Source organism: Heterocephalus glaber, unplaced genomic scaffold (genome assembly GCF_053883595.1).
Source record: "Heterocephalus glaber isolate CG9 unplaced genomic scaffold, H.glaber_assembly_v1.0 deba00001463, whole genome shotgun sequence".
NCBI classification, from domain to species: Eukaryota; Metazoa; Chordata; class Mammalia; order Rodentia; family Bathyergidae; genus Heterocephalus; species Heterocephalus glaber.
Window position 1 is genome coordinate 14,154,335 of NW_028258310.1, and position 21,144 is coordinate 14,175,478.

General features: G+C 39.8%; 1 protein-coding gene across 1 annotated transcript; it reads left to right on the forward strand.

Annotated features, from left to right (window-relative positions):
• Positions 1-953: 953 nt before the first annotated feature.
• Plac8l1 (PLAC8 like 1) lies at positions 954-18,487 on the forward strand. The gene is made up of 4 exons (XM_004854344.3): positions 954-1,178; positions 5,747-5,883; positions 16,546-16,682; positions 18,233-18,487. The coding sequence occupies exons 1-4, from the start codon at positions 1,057-1,059 to the stop codon at positions 18,371-18,373; spliced, it is 537 nt and encodes a 178-aa protein (XP_004854401.1). The 5' UTR covers positions 954-1,056; the 3' UTR covers positions 18,374-18,487.
• Positions 18,488-21,144: the final 2,657 nt, after the last annotated feature.

Genomic DNA, 21,144 nt, shown 5'->3' on the forward strand with positions numbered 1-21,144 from the left:
GGTCACAGGGACATGATACTGATCAATGGATTTCTCCACTGATGAGTTTACAGCTAAATGTGATGTTGGGTGAAGCCTCATTGGAGGAGATGCCTCACTGGGAGCGTGGCCTGGAAGGATCTATCTCTTCTTCACTCTTTCACCCTCTCTCTGCCTTCTACTGCAATGTCATAAGCACATCTTCTCTGCCATGCCCCTCTGCCAAGCCAGTGTGCCTTGGAGCCAGCTGATTATGGACTGAAATCTCTACAAACTGAGCCCAAATCTTTCCTCTTTAAGTTGTGGTTGTTTAGTATTATATCTCAGTAACAAAAGTGTATGTACTGCCGAAGTGAGCACTTTCAGTGACAAAAGACAAAGCATCTCTTAAAGCCAAAGAGTTTTCCCAGTAAAGATGTCTTTTACATTTTTTAAAAAAATTTAAGCCAGGTGTGGTGGCACACACCTGTTATCCCAGCACTCAGGAGGCTGAGGCAGGGAGATTGCTTCAAGTTCGAGACCAGCCTGGGCTATATAGTTCAGGGCCAGCCTGAACTACAAAGGGAGACCCTGCCTCAAAAAACCAAACCAAACCAAACAAAAAAAACAACTCAAGCTGCATCTCTAGTATTTCCTTTCAGATTGGTAAAAATAGTCATTTGAAATGTCTTTTTTTTGGGGGGGGATCGAACTTGGGACCTTGTGCTTGCGAGGCAGGCAGTGGCACCACTGAGCCAAATTCCCAGCCCATTGAAGTGTCTTTTATTTTGAGACACGGTCTTACTATGTAGTCCAGGCTGGCCATAAACTATATAGCCCAGGTTGACCTCGAACTCATGGCAATCCTCCTGCTTCAGCCCCCGGAGTGCTGGAATTACAAGCATGCACCACCACACCCGGCAAAACGTCTTTAAAGTGATACAATATCTGTGAGTTATACTGCTATGACCTCAGGTTCTAGAATATCAAATCAACATTCTTTTAAAGAGATATTTTAGGTTGATCCTAAATCTAGAATCGGTCCTCTTATTGCCAAAGGGAAAGGGATCCCCAAGTGACAAGAAGACACTTCCTGCTATGAACTGGTTTGGATGTTACTTCTCTAAGTGTCCTCAGGATGTTTCCTTACTCAACGCACACTCACCTCTGCTGTTTTCACTGATCTCATCTGAAGATGGACATTTTATTTCCAATTTGAGGTAGTAAGTAGGATATGCAAACCCCACACCCACAACTTTTGCACTTTAGTTGGAATATCAGGCCAATCTCTGCTTGATTCCTAGGGAGAGGGACACTGGGCTTGGGAAGAAAGTGATTTCAGTCTTTCCCCAGGAAGGGGAAGGGGACCTTGCTTGGCTGGTGAAAAGAACTGGCTTGGGTAAAAGGATAACTCCTCATTCTTAGCTTACAATGTTGCACCCTGATCAAGTGAACTTTAATCTGGTGACTGCCAATAATTTCCACCCCTTTGAAATCAGAATTCAAGGGTTTTGGCATTCGTTAAGAATGTGAAATAATCCAGGACACCTGAATAGAAGGCAGAATAAACTCTAGTTTGTTAAGATGAGAAAAGAGAGTGACATGAAGCCCTCCAAGCTGAATGAAGTACTAGGCATGTGGGGACATGCAGTGGAGAAAGTACTTAGTTGCTAGGAGAGGAAGAGGATAGAATAGAATGAGGCAAAAGGGGTAAGTGTCCATCTTCTGACACTTACCTAGCCATACTTCTGTCCCCCACTAGTTAAAGCTACCTACTACTTCTGCTGACTACAGTTACCAGCTTCCTTGGTTTGCATGGGACTGTATTGGTTTTAGCACTCAAAGTTCTCCATCTCAATAAAACCCTTAGCCCTGGGAAATTGGGATGGCTAATTGCCCTGGCTAAGTTTTAAGGGGTTGAGGTAGCACGTGACAACTGAAAAACTGGCCCAGATCTCCTTTCTCTTTTCTTTGTTTTCAGGAAAGTTTACAGAAAGCCCTAGGGTATATACCAAATCCTGAGATTAATAACAACATCTGCCATGGATGGCATGCTATGTGTCAAGTACATGGTCTTAGTTAATACTGGCAATCAAGGAGCTAGGATGTTTTAAATCCAGTTTTATGGAGGAGGAAGAGACCAGAGCTGAAGGATGTAACAAGTTTTTACTTTCCAGTGTCAAATAACTAGTACGTAGCTGAGGCATATTTGAACTTTAGCATGCATAAGTGAAATTTGTGCTGTTTCCACCAAATGAACTTGAGATAAATGGATAGATTCTCCAATTTAGCATAGTACTGTGTCCAGCAGCTTCACCTACTGTTTCCAAACTCATTCCTGTTCTTCATGGTGGCATAAGGTTTCCCGGGATAACATACAAAAAGACAGTTCAGCAAGCTAAAATAGCTACTTTATACTTGTAGCAGACCCTGATTCACCCTTCAGTTCTTAACGGGGCTAAGTGCCTGTCACATAGAATATGCTCAATGAAGGGTAAATATGGTTGTTATTTTAATTATGGCATACGAGCAGTAATCTTGACTAAAATGTCTTAGCTAATGTATGTAAATTCAAACATTTTAATCGAAAAATCACCAAAGATGTAGTAAGGAAAGAAATAATATATTTCTCCTTGAGTTTGATATTAGGCAAATACCTTTTCCACCAAGGAAAAGCTGTCCTCTTGGTTATTTGATTTGGAATTGATAGAAGACAGGTTTCCTTGCTGTGATAGAAGGTATTATGAGGTCCAGGGATTTAGCTCAGTGGTTTCGCCACCTGCTGCGCAAGCGCAAGCATCCGAGTTCGATCCAGGTGCCAAAAAAAAAAAAAAAAAAAAAGGTATTATGCACATAATGCTAAGATAGAAGCAAAAAATTCTATTCTAGGCTGAAAGCTGTAGATAGTTCATTTCAGGGGAAAAATCTAACCCAGGTGCTCAGCCCTAAAAAAAATCCCTCTACTAAAATGAGAGATGACAGAAGCTCTTAACATAGTGATGGAAGTTCTCAACTCTGGGGTGACTTTGAGAGGGAAAAGCCTGGGGCTGTTTAGAGGGATGCAGAAATCTTTTAGGCTACCCTCTGCTTTTATTTCATCAATTCACACCAGAGTTGTGTCTTTACTAGAGAATGAGATGCAGCTAGTCATATAATTTAGATTAGAGAAACTAGAGGAAGACTCAAATACAACAGAAGAGACTGAATCCAGTTGATCCATTTTACCAAGTATTTATCATGTATCCACAAGGTTTTTAAGTAAGGTGCTAGATGCTGGGCATAAGGGGAGGAAGAGCACGTGTTCTCCTGGCCTCAGGGAGCTCACAGAAGTAGAGAAATAATTCCAGTGTAAAGGAAGTTTCTTCAGGGCTAGTTTTACTTGGGCTGCTGTAACAAAAGGCCATAAACAGGAAAAACCGAGAAATTTGTTTTCTTACGGTTCTGGAGGCTGGATGTCTGAGATCAGTGTCCCAGCAGTTGGGTTGTTGCGTTTTGGTTAGCACTGTCTTCTTGGCTTACAGTGCTCACATGACCATTCCCCTGTGTGTGTGCGTGCGTGTGTGTGTGTGTGCGTGCGTGGGTGTGTGTCGGGGGGGAGAGAAGAGAGAGAGGAGAGGGGGGGGGAAGAACAAGAAGAGTAGGAAGAGGGAGGGAGGGAGAGACAGATCTGTGCCTCATAATGCTACCAATCCTATTGAGCTAGTGTCTCACCCCTCTGAGTTCAATTAATTTTATTTTCTAAGAGCCTTATCGCCATATATATGGCCACATTGGAGGCTAGAGCTTCAACATAGACATTTTAGGGAACAAAAGTCAGTCCACAGAAGTAGGCTCTAACTCACATGGAAAACATTAAAATGGGCTTACATTCATTTATCTCTCTCTCTCTCTCTATATATATACACACACACACACACACACATATATGTATACACACATACATATATACATATATATATTTATAAATTTGCTCTCCAGATTATTTGGCCACGAGTAATTCATTTAATTACCAGTTGCTACTTCTCAGCAATCATGGGTACTTGGGAATTTTTTCAAAGCAGGAAAATTTACAAATTGCTTTCAAATGTAATAAAATAATAAGAGTTCTACCTTTGACAATGAAATTAACATAATGTTAAATTTTTGTGTTTAAGCATTGATTTGTATTTTGCACTTTTTATATCATGAGCCAATACTCTTTGCAAGTCTTACTTATATAGGCTTTGAAAAACTCATTAGATCCTAAATATTGTTTGTGATGCCTAATGGATAAAGGGGCTGGAGATGTCTTGTAGATCTTCTACCCAATTCTAGGTGGATCACTGCCGACCCCAGCCTGTCTTACAAGCTCTGGTGCAGCATTTCCATTTCTGTTAGGTATCTCTCTTTTTTTTTTTTGGTACCAGGGATCAAACTCGGGTCCTTGCGCTTGCACAGCAGGCAGTGAAACCACTGAGCTAAATCCCTGACCCTCTGTTAGGTATCTCTTGGTGTGTCACTGGCACTTCAGTCTGTGTTTTCTGATCTTCTCTTCCAGTTTGCCTCCTATTTTCTTTGCCATCTCTGTACACTCAACACGTAGCTAGTGGAGGACTTGGAGTCACTATCAGTGGTGTCCACATCTACTGGTAACTTTATTTTGTTTGAAGTATGAGGCAGGTTCTTTACTCTTTCATAGCACACCAGAGGTCAGGTGCAAATTCTTAATGAGGCTGCCCAAAAGAAGCACCTGGGATAATGACCACTGTCCAAGCTCAGACTCATAATATGGCCCTTCTACCCCACTCTTGAGCCACATCTTCCATGAGGCATGGTGTAGTTACCCTTCCCAATGGGAATCACTCCAGCCATCCCCTCTATTACAATTCAGGAAAAACTGACTTTCAGCCCCTGGGTCTTCATTCCTTAATTCTGAATGACAGACAATGGGATTATCCACTTTTCAGAGAAAATCAACCCAAAGTTATACTTTTTGACCCTACCAGGACAAATCATATTACAATTTGATATCAAGATATATTCTGAATGGGGTTATTCACTTAAGTGATATTATTTGTTAAGTTCCATAGCCTAGTCCAGGTTTCCCATTGCTTGTCAGACTGTCTTCAACAAAGGTTCAAGATCCTTGGGATGGACCTCACTCATGTCACCTTATAGCCTGACGTAGTGGTATATTCCTGTAATCCCAGCTGAGGCAGGAGAGTCCCAAGTTTGAGCCCAGCGTGGACAATTCAGAGATGTAGTAAGACACTCTAAAAAATAATAGAAATTTTAAAAAGGGCTGGGGATATAGCTCAGGGGGAAGGCCTTGGGTTCAATCCCCAGTTCCAGAGGTGGGGGTGAAAGGTTACCTCACCTTGTCACACACACTCTGGACACAGTAAACTAGTTATATGTCCTTCAATTGATACAAAACCCCATCAAGTTTTTTCATCTGAACCAACAGAAAGCAGAGAGAATAAGCCAATTAACCAAAGTCAGTCTCCAGGAAGTGCCATGCTGGGATTTCAAATGAACCTTCTTGGTTTCAAAGAGGTGAACTTATTAAGCACTAGGAAACACTGTGGAGGTAGACTAGATATTGAATCATAGTGACAGGATTTGGAACAATAATGCCACTAATAGAGATGGGGCAGAAAGTCATAGAAGAGGGTGTGAGGAAGAGGAGGGAGGAAGATGGTGAAGTCAGGCTAGGCACCATTGGCTTCCTATCTCTTTATCACTGTCTTGCTCAAATGTTATTCTGAACATCTTGGTTTCCAAGTTAATCATCATTTTGACTCTCCAGGACCCACCCACCAGCCTGCCCTGTGGTGAAGCAGCCTGTCCGAGGAGCCAGTAGCAGGACCACAATCACAGCGATTGTTCAGACTGGTGGGGACTGGAGCACTGGCCTCTTCAGTGTCTGCAAAGATAGGAGAATTTGTACGTTTCCCTCTTCATTTAAGTTTCTCCTTACTATTTTCTTTCCCAAGACATCAGTAAGTGTAAAAGCTACATCAGGCTCAAGGATAGCAATTAAATGGGTTCCGAATAACTGGGCTAATCTTCCAGTGACTCACATTTACTCCTCAGTGGAAGAATCTTGCTTTTCAGCAGTGTGGATGCTTTCATAGAATAAGTGGTAGCTTCAAAGATTTTCGTAAATGACAAAATCCTCTGTTAGCAAAGATGCACAAAATGGGCTGCCGGGTTCCCTTATCTTCTGGAGGTGGGGGTGTAAAGCCTCCCTGGTAGATGGCTTAGCGATACATATAGAGAGACCCTCAAGAGTTACATAGCTTTTGACCCAATAATTGAGGTTTTTACACTTTTTTTTTCTTAAGGTGCTGGGGATCAAACCCAGGGTCTGGCACATGTTAGGCAAGTACTCAACTTCTGAGATACATCTCAACTCCAATAATTACATTTTAAGGAGTTTAGTCTAAGGAAATAAATCATGGTAAAGATTTAGGCAGGAAAATGAAAAATTTTGGCAAAAGTGTGGAACAATGTGAACATTCAGCAGGGGGCACCAACAATGAATTATTATAACCATGAAAAGTCACAGTAGAGTAACATTTAATGAAATGAAAATATCTTTTGGAAGGGCTGGGGATTTAGCTCAGTGGTTCCGCTGCCTGCCTCGCAAGCACAGGGACCCGAGTTTGATTCCTGGTACCAAAAAAAAAAATTTTTTGGATACATTTTTAGGTTAAAGAAACAGATTGTAAACTATGCACATTAGATACCATTTTTAGGGTGGTGTGCAAACATTTAGAAAAAAGTCTGGAAGGATACAGATAAAAATATTTATAGCAGATGTCTCCAGATGGTACACTAATGAATAATCTTCCTTCTCCCTCTCCCTCCCTCTCTCCCTCCCTCTCTCTCTCTCTCTGTTTTCTAGCACTGGGGATTGAACCTGGTGACTTCTCACTGAGCTAACCTCCCTAGCTGTTTTTTAATTTTAATTTTTTATTTTGAGACAGAGTCTTACTAAGTTGCCCAGGTTGGGCTTGAACTTTCAACACCCCTGCCTCAGCCTCCCAGAGTATTGAGATTACATTTGTGTGGCACCATGCCTGGCTTTTTTATTATCTCGTTTACTATTTCTATGAAGAATGTCTCATACTCTCATAACAATAAGACTGATCACAAAAAGAAACTTCTTGTGTTGATTGAAATCTTCAGACACTGGTTCAGCTCTAAAGAAGTACAAATAACACCATCCTGTAGCTTCACAGTCCCCCCTGGATTTGAGTTAAAGCATATGGATTCAATCTTTACTTTCAGACATTCTGCTCCACCTCTGATACAGCATGTCAGGAATCCACTCTAGGACCTGGTGCTAAAACCCTAGGGAGAAATTGAGTCATAGACTCTGTCTTGGAGGAGGTAGTGGTGGGGTAATCATCCAACAGATGAAAGTCAGTCTGTGAGAAATATAAAAGACCCCAAGTCTAATATTTTTGAGGAATGTGGCGGCTTCCAGAAGCATCTGAATTTATCCTAAAGCATCACAGGATGGATTAGCCGGAGCACTCTGAGCAAGTCCTCATTCAGCTGAGGGTCGTCCTTGTGGCTGTGAGCTCTGCAGGCCTCGTCCTGGCACTGCTACCCAGGTGACTTCTGACCAGACCATTATGGCACCAGTTCTCTGGCTGTCCCGGGAATTTTCTGTTTCTCTGTTTTTAGGCCTTTGGTTGTCACTTGGTACAGAGAAGGTAGAGTAGTCAGGCAGAGATGTGGAGATCTTGCTCAAATTGGTAAATGGACCATTTTCTTTTAATAGCATATGGTTTGGGGTTAGGGTACATGAATGCAATTCCAACTAAAGCAAAACCTAGAATATAATGTAGTGAAGAGAACAGGTTTATAAGAGAATAGACCTCACCCTGAATCTTCCTTGTGCTCTTACTGACCGTGTAACCTTGAGCAAGTTCTCTAGGTCTTCATTTTCCAGTTCTAAAATGAAAGTAATAAATGTGCCAACCTCAAGAGTTGGTGTCAAGATTAAAGCAGATAATACATAGAACCCACTCTTTTTTTTTTTGAAACATGCAGAGAGTTTTATTTATCAGGAATGTTAATACTTATATGTACTTGTAGAACAGAATCAGAGACGTGCAGGCAAGGTTATTAGTAGGGCTCAAGGGTTTAGCACAACATCTAGTACACAGTAGGTTGCTCAATAGGATGTCTTAGTTCTCAGATGCCAACTTCTGGTACAGATGATTATCAATTAGTCATTTTTTATATAGATGCTTTTTGACTATTGTTCATAGAACCCACTCTTAATGCTAGTTTGGCTCAGTCAGGGATTTTTGGTTACAAGCTATACCAGATTAATTAGGGTTTCCTTAAAATGTATGTACACTTGCAACCTCTGGGTGTGACCATACTTGGAAATAAGGGTTTGCAGTGTGACTACCTGGATTAGGGTAGGCAGGAGACAGATTCTTCCTCAGACCCCTCAGAAGAAATCAACTCTGGCAACACCTTGATCTTACACTTCCAGCTTCCAGATTCTGCAGGGAGAGAATAATTTCTGCTGTTTTAAGGTGCTCAGTTTGTAATATTTGCTATGGGAGCCCTAGGAAAGGAATGCACACGTAAATGTTAGACTTTATTAGAAGGCTATGGGCTAGCTCATAGTATCAAAAGATCAGCTGGAACCCAAGCTCAGAAAGAATTATTACCAGGAACTTACTGACAATCCAAGCAATATCAAATGTTTTTGTTCTTGTGTCATCCTGTCTGAGAATTGAAGTTTTAGCAGTAGTTTCAGCTCAGTTTGCCTAGTTTAGGTCATATGCCTACTACTTGGTGAGGCCTATCAGTGTTGCTCACAATAATGAAGGGATAATTTCCTAAATCTACAATTAGGGTGGTATCACCAGGAAAATTCCAATGAATATTACTACAATGCACTTAATGAATTTTAGCTATTAAGATGATTGTCACTCTATATTTTAAAATTATCCTTCAGCATGCTGAGAGCTAAGAGTAGAGACACCAGGCTTACACTGGATGCTACAGTGATTTCCATATAATACCTAGGGCATCTAAAAAGCTTGTCAAAGAAAGGCTCATTCCTCAACCATCCTTTTTACCTTGAACATTGCTTTATTGCTCAGCTCTTTTCTAACTCCCATCAATGTTTGTGATATCAGTCACAGAATTTCCTGAGGATTTCCTCATCCATTTGAGAATCTATTCTAGAGATATATAGATATTCTAGAATCTATTCAAGAGAGAAGAAAGGAGAAATAAAATATTCTTTACAATTGGGCATGAATCGTGATGGGGAAGCATGGGTACAGCATTCAAGGTGATGTTGAATGTTATGTCTGTCTCCTAAGTGGGTCTCCATTTATAAATTCTCATAGTGACTCTAATTTAATGGTCTCAGAAGAAAATTCAAAGGTAATACCAATTTGTGCATTCATTATCTGCACCATAATTCTGAGGATGCAGTTGGAGTCTGTATGTTACGAATCTTGAGCTTCTTCCCCTCCTTGTTTAAAAAGACTTCATTGCAAATTATTTCATCTTCAAAGTTTCATTGTAAGTAAATCATTGTGCAAGTAGTTGTGACAGACTTGTGAACAAAAGGAATCTTCTTTCTTTGACTGTTCTATGCCAGATTCCCATCCTGGGACATTTTTCCATCAAATGCTGAGAATTATTGCTACATTTTTCAACCATTAAGCAAAGGGTACATTATGAACAGCAATGATTTCCATTTCTTTTGACATTTTACATCTTCATTTTACCATAATTATTTTTAAAAATTGCCCCCTTCTTCCCAACTTTGTGGTTTTTTTCTGAACTCACACTGTACTGGGATTAGGAAATGTGTGTCTCTGTGTCCTTTGAAGATAGAGTATCTGAGAACTTAAATGTGAAGATGATGCCAAGGTGAAATAAGTAGCTGCTAAATGACATTGTGGTAAAAGACTGAGTACTCTGGCTTTGGAAATATTTGTGATGTCACTGCAAAGAAAGTTCATATGGATGGTATAATCAACATTGTGCTGTGATTCAACCAATGTTTACTGAGTTCAAACCTATGTATAGGCACATGATATATGTTCCAGACATAATAGTGAATAAGGCAGAGGTGATGTTTTTAGAAGAGATAGATAAATCAATAAAAAAAATAATTACAGTTGTGATAAATGCCATGAAGGAAATAAACACGGTGCTGCAAAGGGAAATTATATTGGGTAGGGGACTTCATTTAAACTCATAGCTGAAGGATATGAGAGTCAGCTCCTCAAATACTTTCCCGGTGGAGGGCAATATAAGCACCAGACAGTAAAATCTTTTGATGTGTACTGGGACCCATGAAATGCCCAGTGAAGGTGGAAGCAAGCAAGGCAGGATTTTCTTTGGATTTCTCGTAGAGGAAGGAGGCAGAAAAGGTGTCAGATTGGGATTTGTGTCCCCATGCTGCATCTCAGGTAAACTTCAGACTCCCTGAAAAGAGGCCACAGTTGTCTCTTACTCCCTGCTCAGAGCCCAGGAGAACACCTGGCCCATAGGAGACACAAAAATATTTCCTGAAATCAACACTTAAATGAAGAAATTGTAACCTTTATTGTCATTTGCTGCTTTCTTTCATGTACTTGATTGTAAGAATCAAGCAGCCTTAGAATTGGAAGGAGATTAGAACCCATCTGTTACCCTAATCCCCTCCGCAGCATACCTGGAAATGGCTACAGCCTCAGCTTCCTGGGCTTACAAGGGAGGAAACCCCATTGCCTTTGGAGTCAGCTCCGTGCTTTTTTTCAAATCATTTTGAATAGGTTATTATGAACATAATACAGAATTCAAAATTACCCTTTTTATGTAGGAAAAACAGGTACTCCATCCTTTTTTCTGTTCACCCAGGTCTTTTCCCTACAAACAAATATTCTTCCTTGAGTCCAGATATTGTCCATGTGCTTATAAGGATATAAAAATTGTAAAAATTAAAATAGATGTTAATTATAAATATAATCATTGTAAAAGACAAATACAAAAGATTGTAAGAGAAAACAGTATTCTATAATTACAACTCCTGAAAATAACAATTGATATTTTTTAGTTTACCAGATTATATGTATGTACATATACATAATATATATACATATAAAACTGTAGAATTTGAAACATACTCTGTACCTTTTTTATTTTTGTTTTTTTAGTACCAGGGATCAAACTCAGGACCTTGTGTTTCCCAGGCAGGTGCTGTGCTGCTGAGCTACATCCCTGGCCTCTTTGTTTTGTTTTAACAATATATTTAGTTTATTAGACCATATTAGCACATCTGGAGCTAAATTTTTAAACTGGTGCAAAGACTCCACTGTATCATAGTTTATCCAAAACTCCCAGTTGGTGGACTTCTATGTGGTTTCCAGACTTTTTTGCTATTCAAACAAATGTTATATGAATATTCTAATACATATGTGATTTTGCATGTGTGTATTATATCTGTTAAATAATTGCCAAAGGGTAAACCTGCAGGTTAAATCTTGTTTTATTTTTTGATACAGGGTCTTGCTATGTAGTTCAGGCTAGCTTTGAACTTACTATGTAAACCAGGCTGGCCTTCAACTCACAGCAATCCTCCTGCCTCAGCCTCCTGAGTGCTGGTACTACAGGCCTGCGCCACCACGCCCAGCAGATTAAATTTTTAGAGATGTTGTCAAATAGCTTTCCATTTGGAATTTGTATTAATTTACACTCCATTGGCAATTATTTTTTTAAGGCATCTATTATTGTTATAAGGTTCTGCCTTTTGTAATAATTGATCTGAAATATGCCTTTCTGAAGCTTTCCCCCTTTTCTCTACTGCTCTCTGGGGTCCACATAGTGGCTTCTTTCTCTTCTTTATGGGCTAAAAAGATGAAGATACTTGAAGAGAATAGGGCTGGATCATTTAGGCTGTGGATGCTTACAAAGCCACCAGATCTTTAGGCATAAAGGAAGAAGCTAAATTTTTCATTTTTTTTTTTGTACTGGGGATCAAACTCAAGACCTTGCACTTGCCAGGCAGGTGCTGTGCCACTGAGCTACATCCCCAAGCCTAAGGAAGAGACTAAATTTATGCCATAAATCACTTTTGAACCTGAGCTCTTGAAAAGAAAAATTTCACCGGTTGCATACTAATACATATAGAAAATGAGACATTACTGAAAAGGAAATCATATCACCTCTCTTTTAAAAGTCAATTGAGGGCTGGTGATTTAGCTCAGTGGTGCTGCCATCTGCCTTGCAAATGGAAGATCCCGAGTTCAGGGGGAACAAAAATCAATTGAGAGGGTTTCCTTCCAGTTCTTTTTTCTCTGCGTTTAGATATGTATCTATTGTGCTTGCTTTGGCAGCACATATACTAAAATTAGATATGTATCTATCAGTAATATTGTTACTCTTTAAACAAAGCATAAATGGAATTATACCATACATATGATTGTGCAATTTGATTTTTTTTTAAACTCAAAATGTGTCTTAGAGATTTAGCTATGTTGGCGCTATAGTGATCTATTGTTATTCTTAAACATTTTTTTTTTTTTTTTTGGTACCAGGGATCGAACTCGGGTCCTTGCGCTTGCACAGCAGGCGGTGAAACCACTGAGCTAAATCCCTGGCCCTCTTAAACATTCTTAATGATTCCATGAAGTGGTTATACCATCATGGTTTATTTCCATTTTAGTCTATTAATATACATTTAAGTTGTTTTAAATTTCAAATTACAATGTTGCAATGACTATCCTCTTACTTGATTCTTTTTGTGCATATGTAAAGCATTACTCTAGGGTTGGGTGCTGATAAGTGGAATTACTGGTTCCTAGGGGATTTTAAATTTTAATAGATTCAGCAAAGTCATCTTCCAAAGTAGTTGTGCCAGTTTCTACTTCCATCTGGTTAAGGAGTACCTATTTTTCTATGGCTGCTCATAATATACTGTATCAATAAACTTAGAAATAGTATTCTTATGAGCAACAAATGGCTTCTGATAGTGTTAATATACATTTCTAATGACACTGAGTAACTTTTCATGTTTACTTTTGGCCATTTGTATTTCCTTTTCAATGAGTTACCTGATCATGTCCTGTGCCTGTTTTCTTTTTTTAAAAAATCATTTGTATATTGATTCATAGGAGTTCTTTGAGTATCCTTGGTACAAGAGGTGTGTTGAAAATTTTCTCCTCTCTAGTAGGATCCCATCAACCTACTGTTGCACATCCCTTCTTCAGTGTGACTTGACAGCATTTTATACCTCATTGTACTCTCCAAAGTACAGAGCAGCAACACTCAATACAAAGGATCTTAAAGAATTGCATGATTTAAGACTACCCCACAGGAATAAATATAATGCAGTGATAATAGAAATACTGTCTTGGAGCACACAAATCCATAATAATTTTGGCAGAACAGATAAATACATAAAATATGAGAACATGTATGTAGTAGACTTTGAGGCCAGGCTCCCTGAATTTAAATCTGGCCTCTGGCCTCACTAATAATTGTATGAACTTGAGCAAATTATTTAAGTCTTGTGGAGATAGGTTTCTTCATTTGTAAAATGGGGATATTCAGATCACCTACTTGTTAGGATTGTTGCAAAGATTGTACGAGTTAATATGTGCAAAATGTTTTTAGCAGAGCTTACATAGTGAAGTTTGTATAAATATTAACTTATATAATCAAAGTTTGTACTTCAAAATGTTTTGTTTTTTTTTTTAATTGCAGCTGCCTTCTATTTCAAAGTAATTGAATTTTGGGTGTGTTTTCTTCAGTATCTAGTAGTATCTCCTAATGAACACTTAGATAACATGGTTATTTCATAAAAAGATGAAAAATAATAGCGTATGAGTCATAAAAATTTGGTGCAGAGATACCAACGCACATAAACAACTTCTTTGTAATACACTAAGGATGGTGGGGCATTCCTCTTTGTCAAAGTGGTGCAACTGAGAAGATTGTGAAAACACAGTATATTAGCACTTAGTTTGCCAGATTTACAATTACGCAATTTTTTATTGTTTAATTTGCAGGGATTTACAATATTTCATAATCTACATATAAAGTGTGATTTGATTGGTTTTTATGTGCCATTGATTTAAAATTCCTCTAATTCAAGGATGGATACAGTGTGACCACTTTTGAATTTACTGGACCATTTGCTGACCAAAAAGCTATTCATACCAGTTGCTGGTGCTGAATGGGGCCTCCTGATTGCCCTGGAATTTTTTAATAATGCAGAGTAAACATCCCAAACCTACTTCAGGATGAACTGTTTGCTTTAGGCCAAATGATGTCTGTGGTAGATGATGTCGTGATTATCCTGAAGTTGCTGAGTGGATGAAATAAATGTCTGGCTCCTCACAGACAGGCTGCTCCCTCCTCCTTGCAGCTCTCTCGTCTTTTGTGAGGTGTGATACTTCACCCATTATGTAAAGTTAAAGACATCCAGAGTCCTGGAGGGTCCCCGGAAGGTCCTAAAATAACAGCCTTCCTAGCTTTGTGCCTCTCTGTCACTGAACTTGGAAGAGGAACTTTGCAGTGCTCACTGTTGGAGAGGCAGGGAAGGCAGAGACAGGCCATCGACAGGAAGTTCTTCTGGGGTGCTAGTGTCATGGTACTTGAGCCTTTTTGAAGCTATGGTAACTACTACTTCACACTCCCTAGAATGGCTCAAATACAAAAGACTGACAATAGTAAATGTTGACAAGGATGTGGGCCAACTAGAACTTTCACACATTGCCAGAGGGAGCATGAAGTCCTACAAATATTTCAGAGAACTATTTGTCATTTTTTGTAAAGTTAAATATATATCTGGCCTATGACCTAGCAATTCTATTTTTAGGAATGAGAGCAAAATGAAAGCATATATCTACATAAAGACTTAGAGATGAATATCCATAGCAGTTTTTTTTTTTGTACTGGGGAACGAACTTGGGTCCTTGTGCTTGCACAGCAGGTGGTGGCGAAGCCACTGAGCTAAATCCCCAGGCCCATAACAGTCTTAATCACAACAGCAACAAATGGAATAAACAACTGTCTATTAGTAGAGAAGGGATATATATTTTGTGGAAGAGTCACACAATGGTGTACTACTTAGCAATAAGAAAAGCTATAGATAGGGCCGGGGATTTAACTCAGTGGTTCTGCTGCCTGCCTCCTGAGTGCGAGGACCCAAGTTCAATCCCTGGTACCAAAAAAAAAAAAAAGCTATAGATGCATATAACAAGAGATGAATCTCAAAAATAGCATGCCAAACAAAAGAAACTAGGTATAAAAGTAAACATGATTCCGTTTATATGAAGTCCACGAAGAGGAAAAATTTATCTGTTTGAATAGAAATTAGAACTGTGATTCTCTCAAGAGTGGGAGGTGGAAGGGTTGGGATTGACCAGAAAGGAGCAAAAAAAATTCTGGGTGAGGGCAGTGTTTTATATGTTTGGTTACTTGGGTGAATATGATTGTTGAGATCATCCAACTGGACGCTTAAGATGTGTGCATCATCTTATGTATAAATTTGCCTTAATAAAATATTTATTGAAAGCAATTCTTTAAAGATGATAGTTTTTTTTTTTTGTTTTGCTTTTGAGACAGGGTCTCACTATATAGTTCAGGCTGGCCTTGAACTCACTATGTAGCCCAGGCTGGCCTTGAACTCACAGTTATCCTCCTGCCTCAGCCTCCCAAGTGCTGGGATTACAGGCGTGCCCCCCCCCATCCTAGCTAGCATAGTATTTTTCTGTCTCATAGCATAATTATTTGCATTCATCCACATTGTCACGCTGTTTATCAGGAGTTCCATTAATAGTTTTCAACAGATCCTTGAACTACATGAAATTGAATGCATAATTTTGCATGCTTGTGTGCATGTACATTTCTTTTTCCTGATGAAGCAAGTTTATAACTGTTGTCATATTTTCAAAAGGGTATGTAACCCAAAACATATTTAGAACCTCTGTGTTAGAAGGCTAATGCAGAATGTATAGGAAACCATTTCAGTAGTTAAAAATGAATGAACTAATAAATAACAAACTGTTTCCAGTTTACATTCAAGGGACCAAGCCTCTAATCATTTGCTGATTAAAACTGACACATGTCAGTGGCTCCATGAAACCGACAAAAATTAGAATAATCTTCTGGTCTGAAAGATAGAATAAAACCCTGTTAAGAATAGGAAGTAGAATCAGTGTGCCAGGAAAAAACTTTCAATTATATTTATAAAAATATTATTCAAGAGTATTCTCGATAATGTCTTTTAAATATTGAAATTAGATTAACATAACAGAAGCAACAGTCAGGATTTAAAAATTATTTAACACATTTCTCTTGATGAGAAAAAGCAATTACCATAGTCAGTGCTAACAGAATTGTATCAGGTTCAGCTTGGCCAATGTTTAACAAAAGGAGACAATTTTGATGTGGTTCAGTTGTGGCAATTTTCATATGCTGAGTTTGTGAATTGGTTATTCATTCTCAGTCCCCAGTTGCCAGGAGACAATGTAGACAGTGTAGAGTTGTAAATGTTACTTAAGATGTGAAATTGCTCCCTGAACATCTGACAACCTTTGCTTTCTTTTATATGGTTATTGACAGGTTTTTGTGGCCTGTTTTGTCCCATGTGTCTTGAGAGTGACATCGCCAGGTATTATGGAGAATGTCTTTGTTGGCCATTGTTACCTGGGTCAACCTTTGCATTGAGAATTGGCACCAGAGAGAGATATAAAATACAGGTAAGTGCATTTGAGGTACATGCGAATGCTGATGTCTATGAGAACCTAAATGGCTTCCAATCCTATTATTTTCTGGATAGACAGAGAACTTAAAGATATCACAATTAGTGAAAACCTTTGAGAAAGGAAATTTCTGATTTTATTCCTTAGTAAGAAGTGTAAGTTAACTAAAATGCTATATTATAAAGGGTATTTCCAAAAGGAAAATTAGAATGCAAATTACTGGTCAGTGGGCTTGGCCAGCTCATTGGCTAAGCAGTGCATCCTGAGATGTGCTTTGATGAACAGTAATAGCAGGAGGTGACTGATTAATCTCAACCCCTAAGGCGATGAGATTCCCTTCCATCTATAGACATCAAACCACATTGTCCTCTGTCTGTTTCTTATTACTTCAAGGGAAAATGATGGAATTACACCAAATTTAACACATTATACCAAATTATACAAAGTTTACCAAATTTGGAGGATATTCTTGGGAGGTCTGACTTAAAATATAGCCTATGTGACACACAGAATTCACTTTGGGGGTACCCTGGGGGTCTTTGAATGAGTCAGTCAATTTCTAGCTCAGCTGAGACTGAAGTACAAGAGAAGTTGGGGAGAGACAGGTCAAACATATTAGGAAAAAGGCATCTCTTAGCTGGCCATATAATCTCAGTACTCAGGAGGCTGAGGCAGGAAGATCACTTTGTTTGAGGCCAGCCTGGGCTACATTGTGAGTTCAAGGCCAGCCTGAACTACATAGACCCTGTTTCAAAACAAGAACAACAACAACAAAAACAAAAGGCATCTCTTGTGAGGTGTGGTGGCACATGCCTATAATCCCAGCACTCAGGAGGCTGAAACAGGAGGATTACCTTGAGTTCAAGGCCAGCCTGGAGTACATAGTGAGTTCAAGGCCAGTCTAAACTATATAGCAAGACCCTGTCTCAAAAAAAAAAAAAAATCTCCTTATGTATTCAAGGGAATGATCTCTATTGATATATTTTTGAGTGGAAAAAAAAGGCATAGAAATATGTATCTATTTGCATAAAAAGATTATATATATTGTATGTGACATATATATATATATATATATATATATGTATACATACATACATAGACATAGAATTTATCTGGAAGTGTATATAAGAAACAAACAGTTGTCCCTAGACAGGTAACTGAAAGGCTGGGGGCAGCTATAGAGAGGGATTTACTTTTTATTTCCTATCTCTCTTTACTGTGTGAATTTTGCACTTACTACCTATGTCAAAGAAATAAGTATCAAATCTTAAGAAGAAAAAATCTAAGATATTAACAGAGAAATTATTGGTTTAAGAAGGAGGCCCTAATCAAAAGTTTGAAGAGCAGGGCTCTGAATTGTAGGTATTGGCTAGTCGCCCAGCTGCTTGGCACTGGGGCAACCCAGTGTCCTGGGTTTTGACTTAAGGTGTCGGTAGATCTTGGAAGGAGTGGGTGGGATGGGCCAGGAGCTAACAGTGTGCTGTTTCTTGCAAAAAAAATGAGCCTGCTGCAATTTCCATAAATCAGATACTCTGGTTTTGCCCTAGGGCACCTTGTGTGAGGACTGGCTGGTGGTGCACTGCTGTTGGCCTTTTTCCGTCTGTCAGGTGGCCCGGGAGCTCAAGATGAGAAGCTCCCAACTCTATGAAATCTGTGTAGTCCCTTCAGCTAAGGATGCTTTCGTTTGACAGCAAGATAACTCCTCCTGTTCCTCACACCTCATGCCTTTCCCTCATACCGCTCCTGGAGAAAGATGTTTTTCTTCATAAATTTTCTCTGCAACAGTAGGAAAATAAATGATCTCTTCACTACTGCCTCTACTGGTGTTCTTTATTATTCCCCCTGTTGAAGACTATTGTTTGTCTGAATTTGCTATTCCAGTCCAGCCATATAAAGCACATTCTAGAGGTGAGTATTGTACATCCGACCCTTTCCCCCTGGAGTTTTGGAAGGTTACATTTTTTTCCCCAGCTTTCTACTGCCATCCTCCCATGAGGGATGTCTGGGAGGCTGGAGAAATTGTCATGTGGCTTTCTACTGCCAAACTATTTTTCCCAAAGTGTGTCAGTAGTTAGCTCCCATACTGAGCACCTAGTATCACTGAAACGTGTAAGCCATTGTCCTTTTTTTGGTCCTGGCTCCTGCAGTCTTGGTGGCATAAATGCAAAAGTTGCAGGTTGGTGCTAATACCTACAATACCTGCCCCCTCCCCCGACTGGGATAGAATTCAGGACCTTGAACTTGCAAGGTAGGCTAGTGCCACTGAGCTAAATCCCTGGCCCCACCTTTTTGCCCCAGGCTCAAAGCCTTACATAGCAACAGTTTTAGGTTGAACTGTGTCTCCTGCCTCTCGCAAACCCCACAAAAAGATACCTGTGACTGTGAATTTAATTGGAAATAGCGTCTTGCAAATGTAATCAAGTTAGATGAGGTTGTTAGGGAGGGTGCTAATCCAGTATGACTGGTGTCTTTATAAGAGGAGAAGAGACAGAATTACAGACACGGAGGGAAGATGGCCAGGTGAAGACTGGAAGAGACTGGAGCTATGCTATCACAAACCAAGGGATGCCTGGGGCTGCCGGAAGCCAGATGGGCCAAGGGAACATCCTCTCCCAGAGGTTTTTACGAAGCGTGGCCCTGCTAACATCTTGATTTTGGATTTCTAGCCTCCATTCTGACAGAATCAGTTGCTGTTGTTTCTAATTACCTAGTTTGCGGCCATTTACTACAGCAGCCCTATGAAGACAATAATGGGCTACATTGGGCAAATTGAATGGTATTCTGGTTTTCAGTGGGATAACAGCCCAGAACAGAGCTGAAAAGCCTAGGTTCTGGAGCAGAAAACCTATGTACAGTACTAACTGTGCAACTATAGCCAAATTTCTTTTTTTTTTTTTTGTACCGGGGATTGAACTCAGGACCTTGCGGTTGCAAGGCAGGCGCCAGAACCACTGAGCTAAATCCCCAGCCCTATAGGCAAAAATCTTAGCCCCTCTGTCTCAGTTTCTCAACTAATAAAGGGGGATGGTATTGTACTGACCTTATAGGGTTATGAGGATTATAATAAATCAAGTTATTTAGAACAGCACCTGGCAAGTAGTAAGGACTCAGTAAATATGTGCTATTACTATTTTATGGCTATTGTTTCTCAGCCTTTTGGCTAAGATCAAGTGTATTATTTTATGGCCATCTTGTATTTGTAGCACATTATTTTGGTTTTCCATTTACAGTTGGAAAACATATATAGGTATAAAATCTTTTTCAAATTAAATTTTAGATGAAAATTGAGTCAATTAAAATAAGAATATTAAGTAAATAACAGCTGGTAGATGATATGGCACACATTGTGGGGATGATAAGACACTAATTTTCTGAGCACTTGTAAGTGCCAGGCAGTGTTCAAAGGACTCTGTATGTCGTCGTCATCCATGTCCCCCCATCCCCTGTACTGGGGATCAAACTCAGGACCTTGTGCTTGCAAAGCAGGTACAGGATGACTGAACTAAATCCCCACCCCAAGGACTCTGTATGTTTTAAGACATTTAACTCTTATCATCCCTCAGGAAGGTGCTATTGTATTTCCATTTTCCAGAAAAGGGGTCTGAGTGACAGAACTGTTAAGTAACCTGTCTTCAGTCACCCAGCTGGTCACACAGGCAGGCAGGAAGGCTCTTGGGCCTGTGCTCTAACCTCTGCACTAAGCAGAAGGGATTGGTCAAGAGGCTTCTTAGAACCATGCAGTTGTACCAGCCAGACTTACCTCTATAGAGGTGGACTCGTCCCTGACAGCCCAGAGAGGAAGTGCGACTCGTTGTGGCCCTCATTTCCACCAAAACTACTTCTGTATGTCCAAAGCAGCTACAGGGCACCCAACCCCTTTGGGAAAAATTAAATGCTCAGCATTGACATTTAGTCTGTGATTAAGCACTGTCCTCTCCAAATCAGTTAAACTGAAACAACAAAAACAAACAACAAAGTCTGGCAGACAACTCTGTGAAATGAAAATAAACCTGTTTTTATTGTTTCATGCTAAAACACATTTTGGGTTTTCACAAGCTCGCAGCTGGGGGGAGCAATGCACATTGTTGGCCAAGGAGGCTGGGGTAATCTGCATGGCTGACCCTTCTCTGCAGAAGAGCAGATGGCACTTGGTGCACAGGTCTCAGCACGCTCCCTTCCTGGCAGATATGAAGGTTGTGAAGGGAGGCCTCCAGCCTGGAAGTGCCTTTCCCCTTTGCTGCTTCTGATCAATCTAGGCAGTGTGCAGCAGACTTAGCACTGTATTAGAGCCACAAACCCAAGCAAGTTCCCCAAACTGTGGTCTGAGAGCATCGAGTCTACCACAGAGCAGCAGGGAATTCATACGTGGATAGTTCTTTGAAAATGGATGGTAGAGTGGTTCTGAAGGGAGATAGTTCAGGGCCAGGACTTCCGATTTTCTCTAGGACATGTCAAGCTC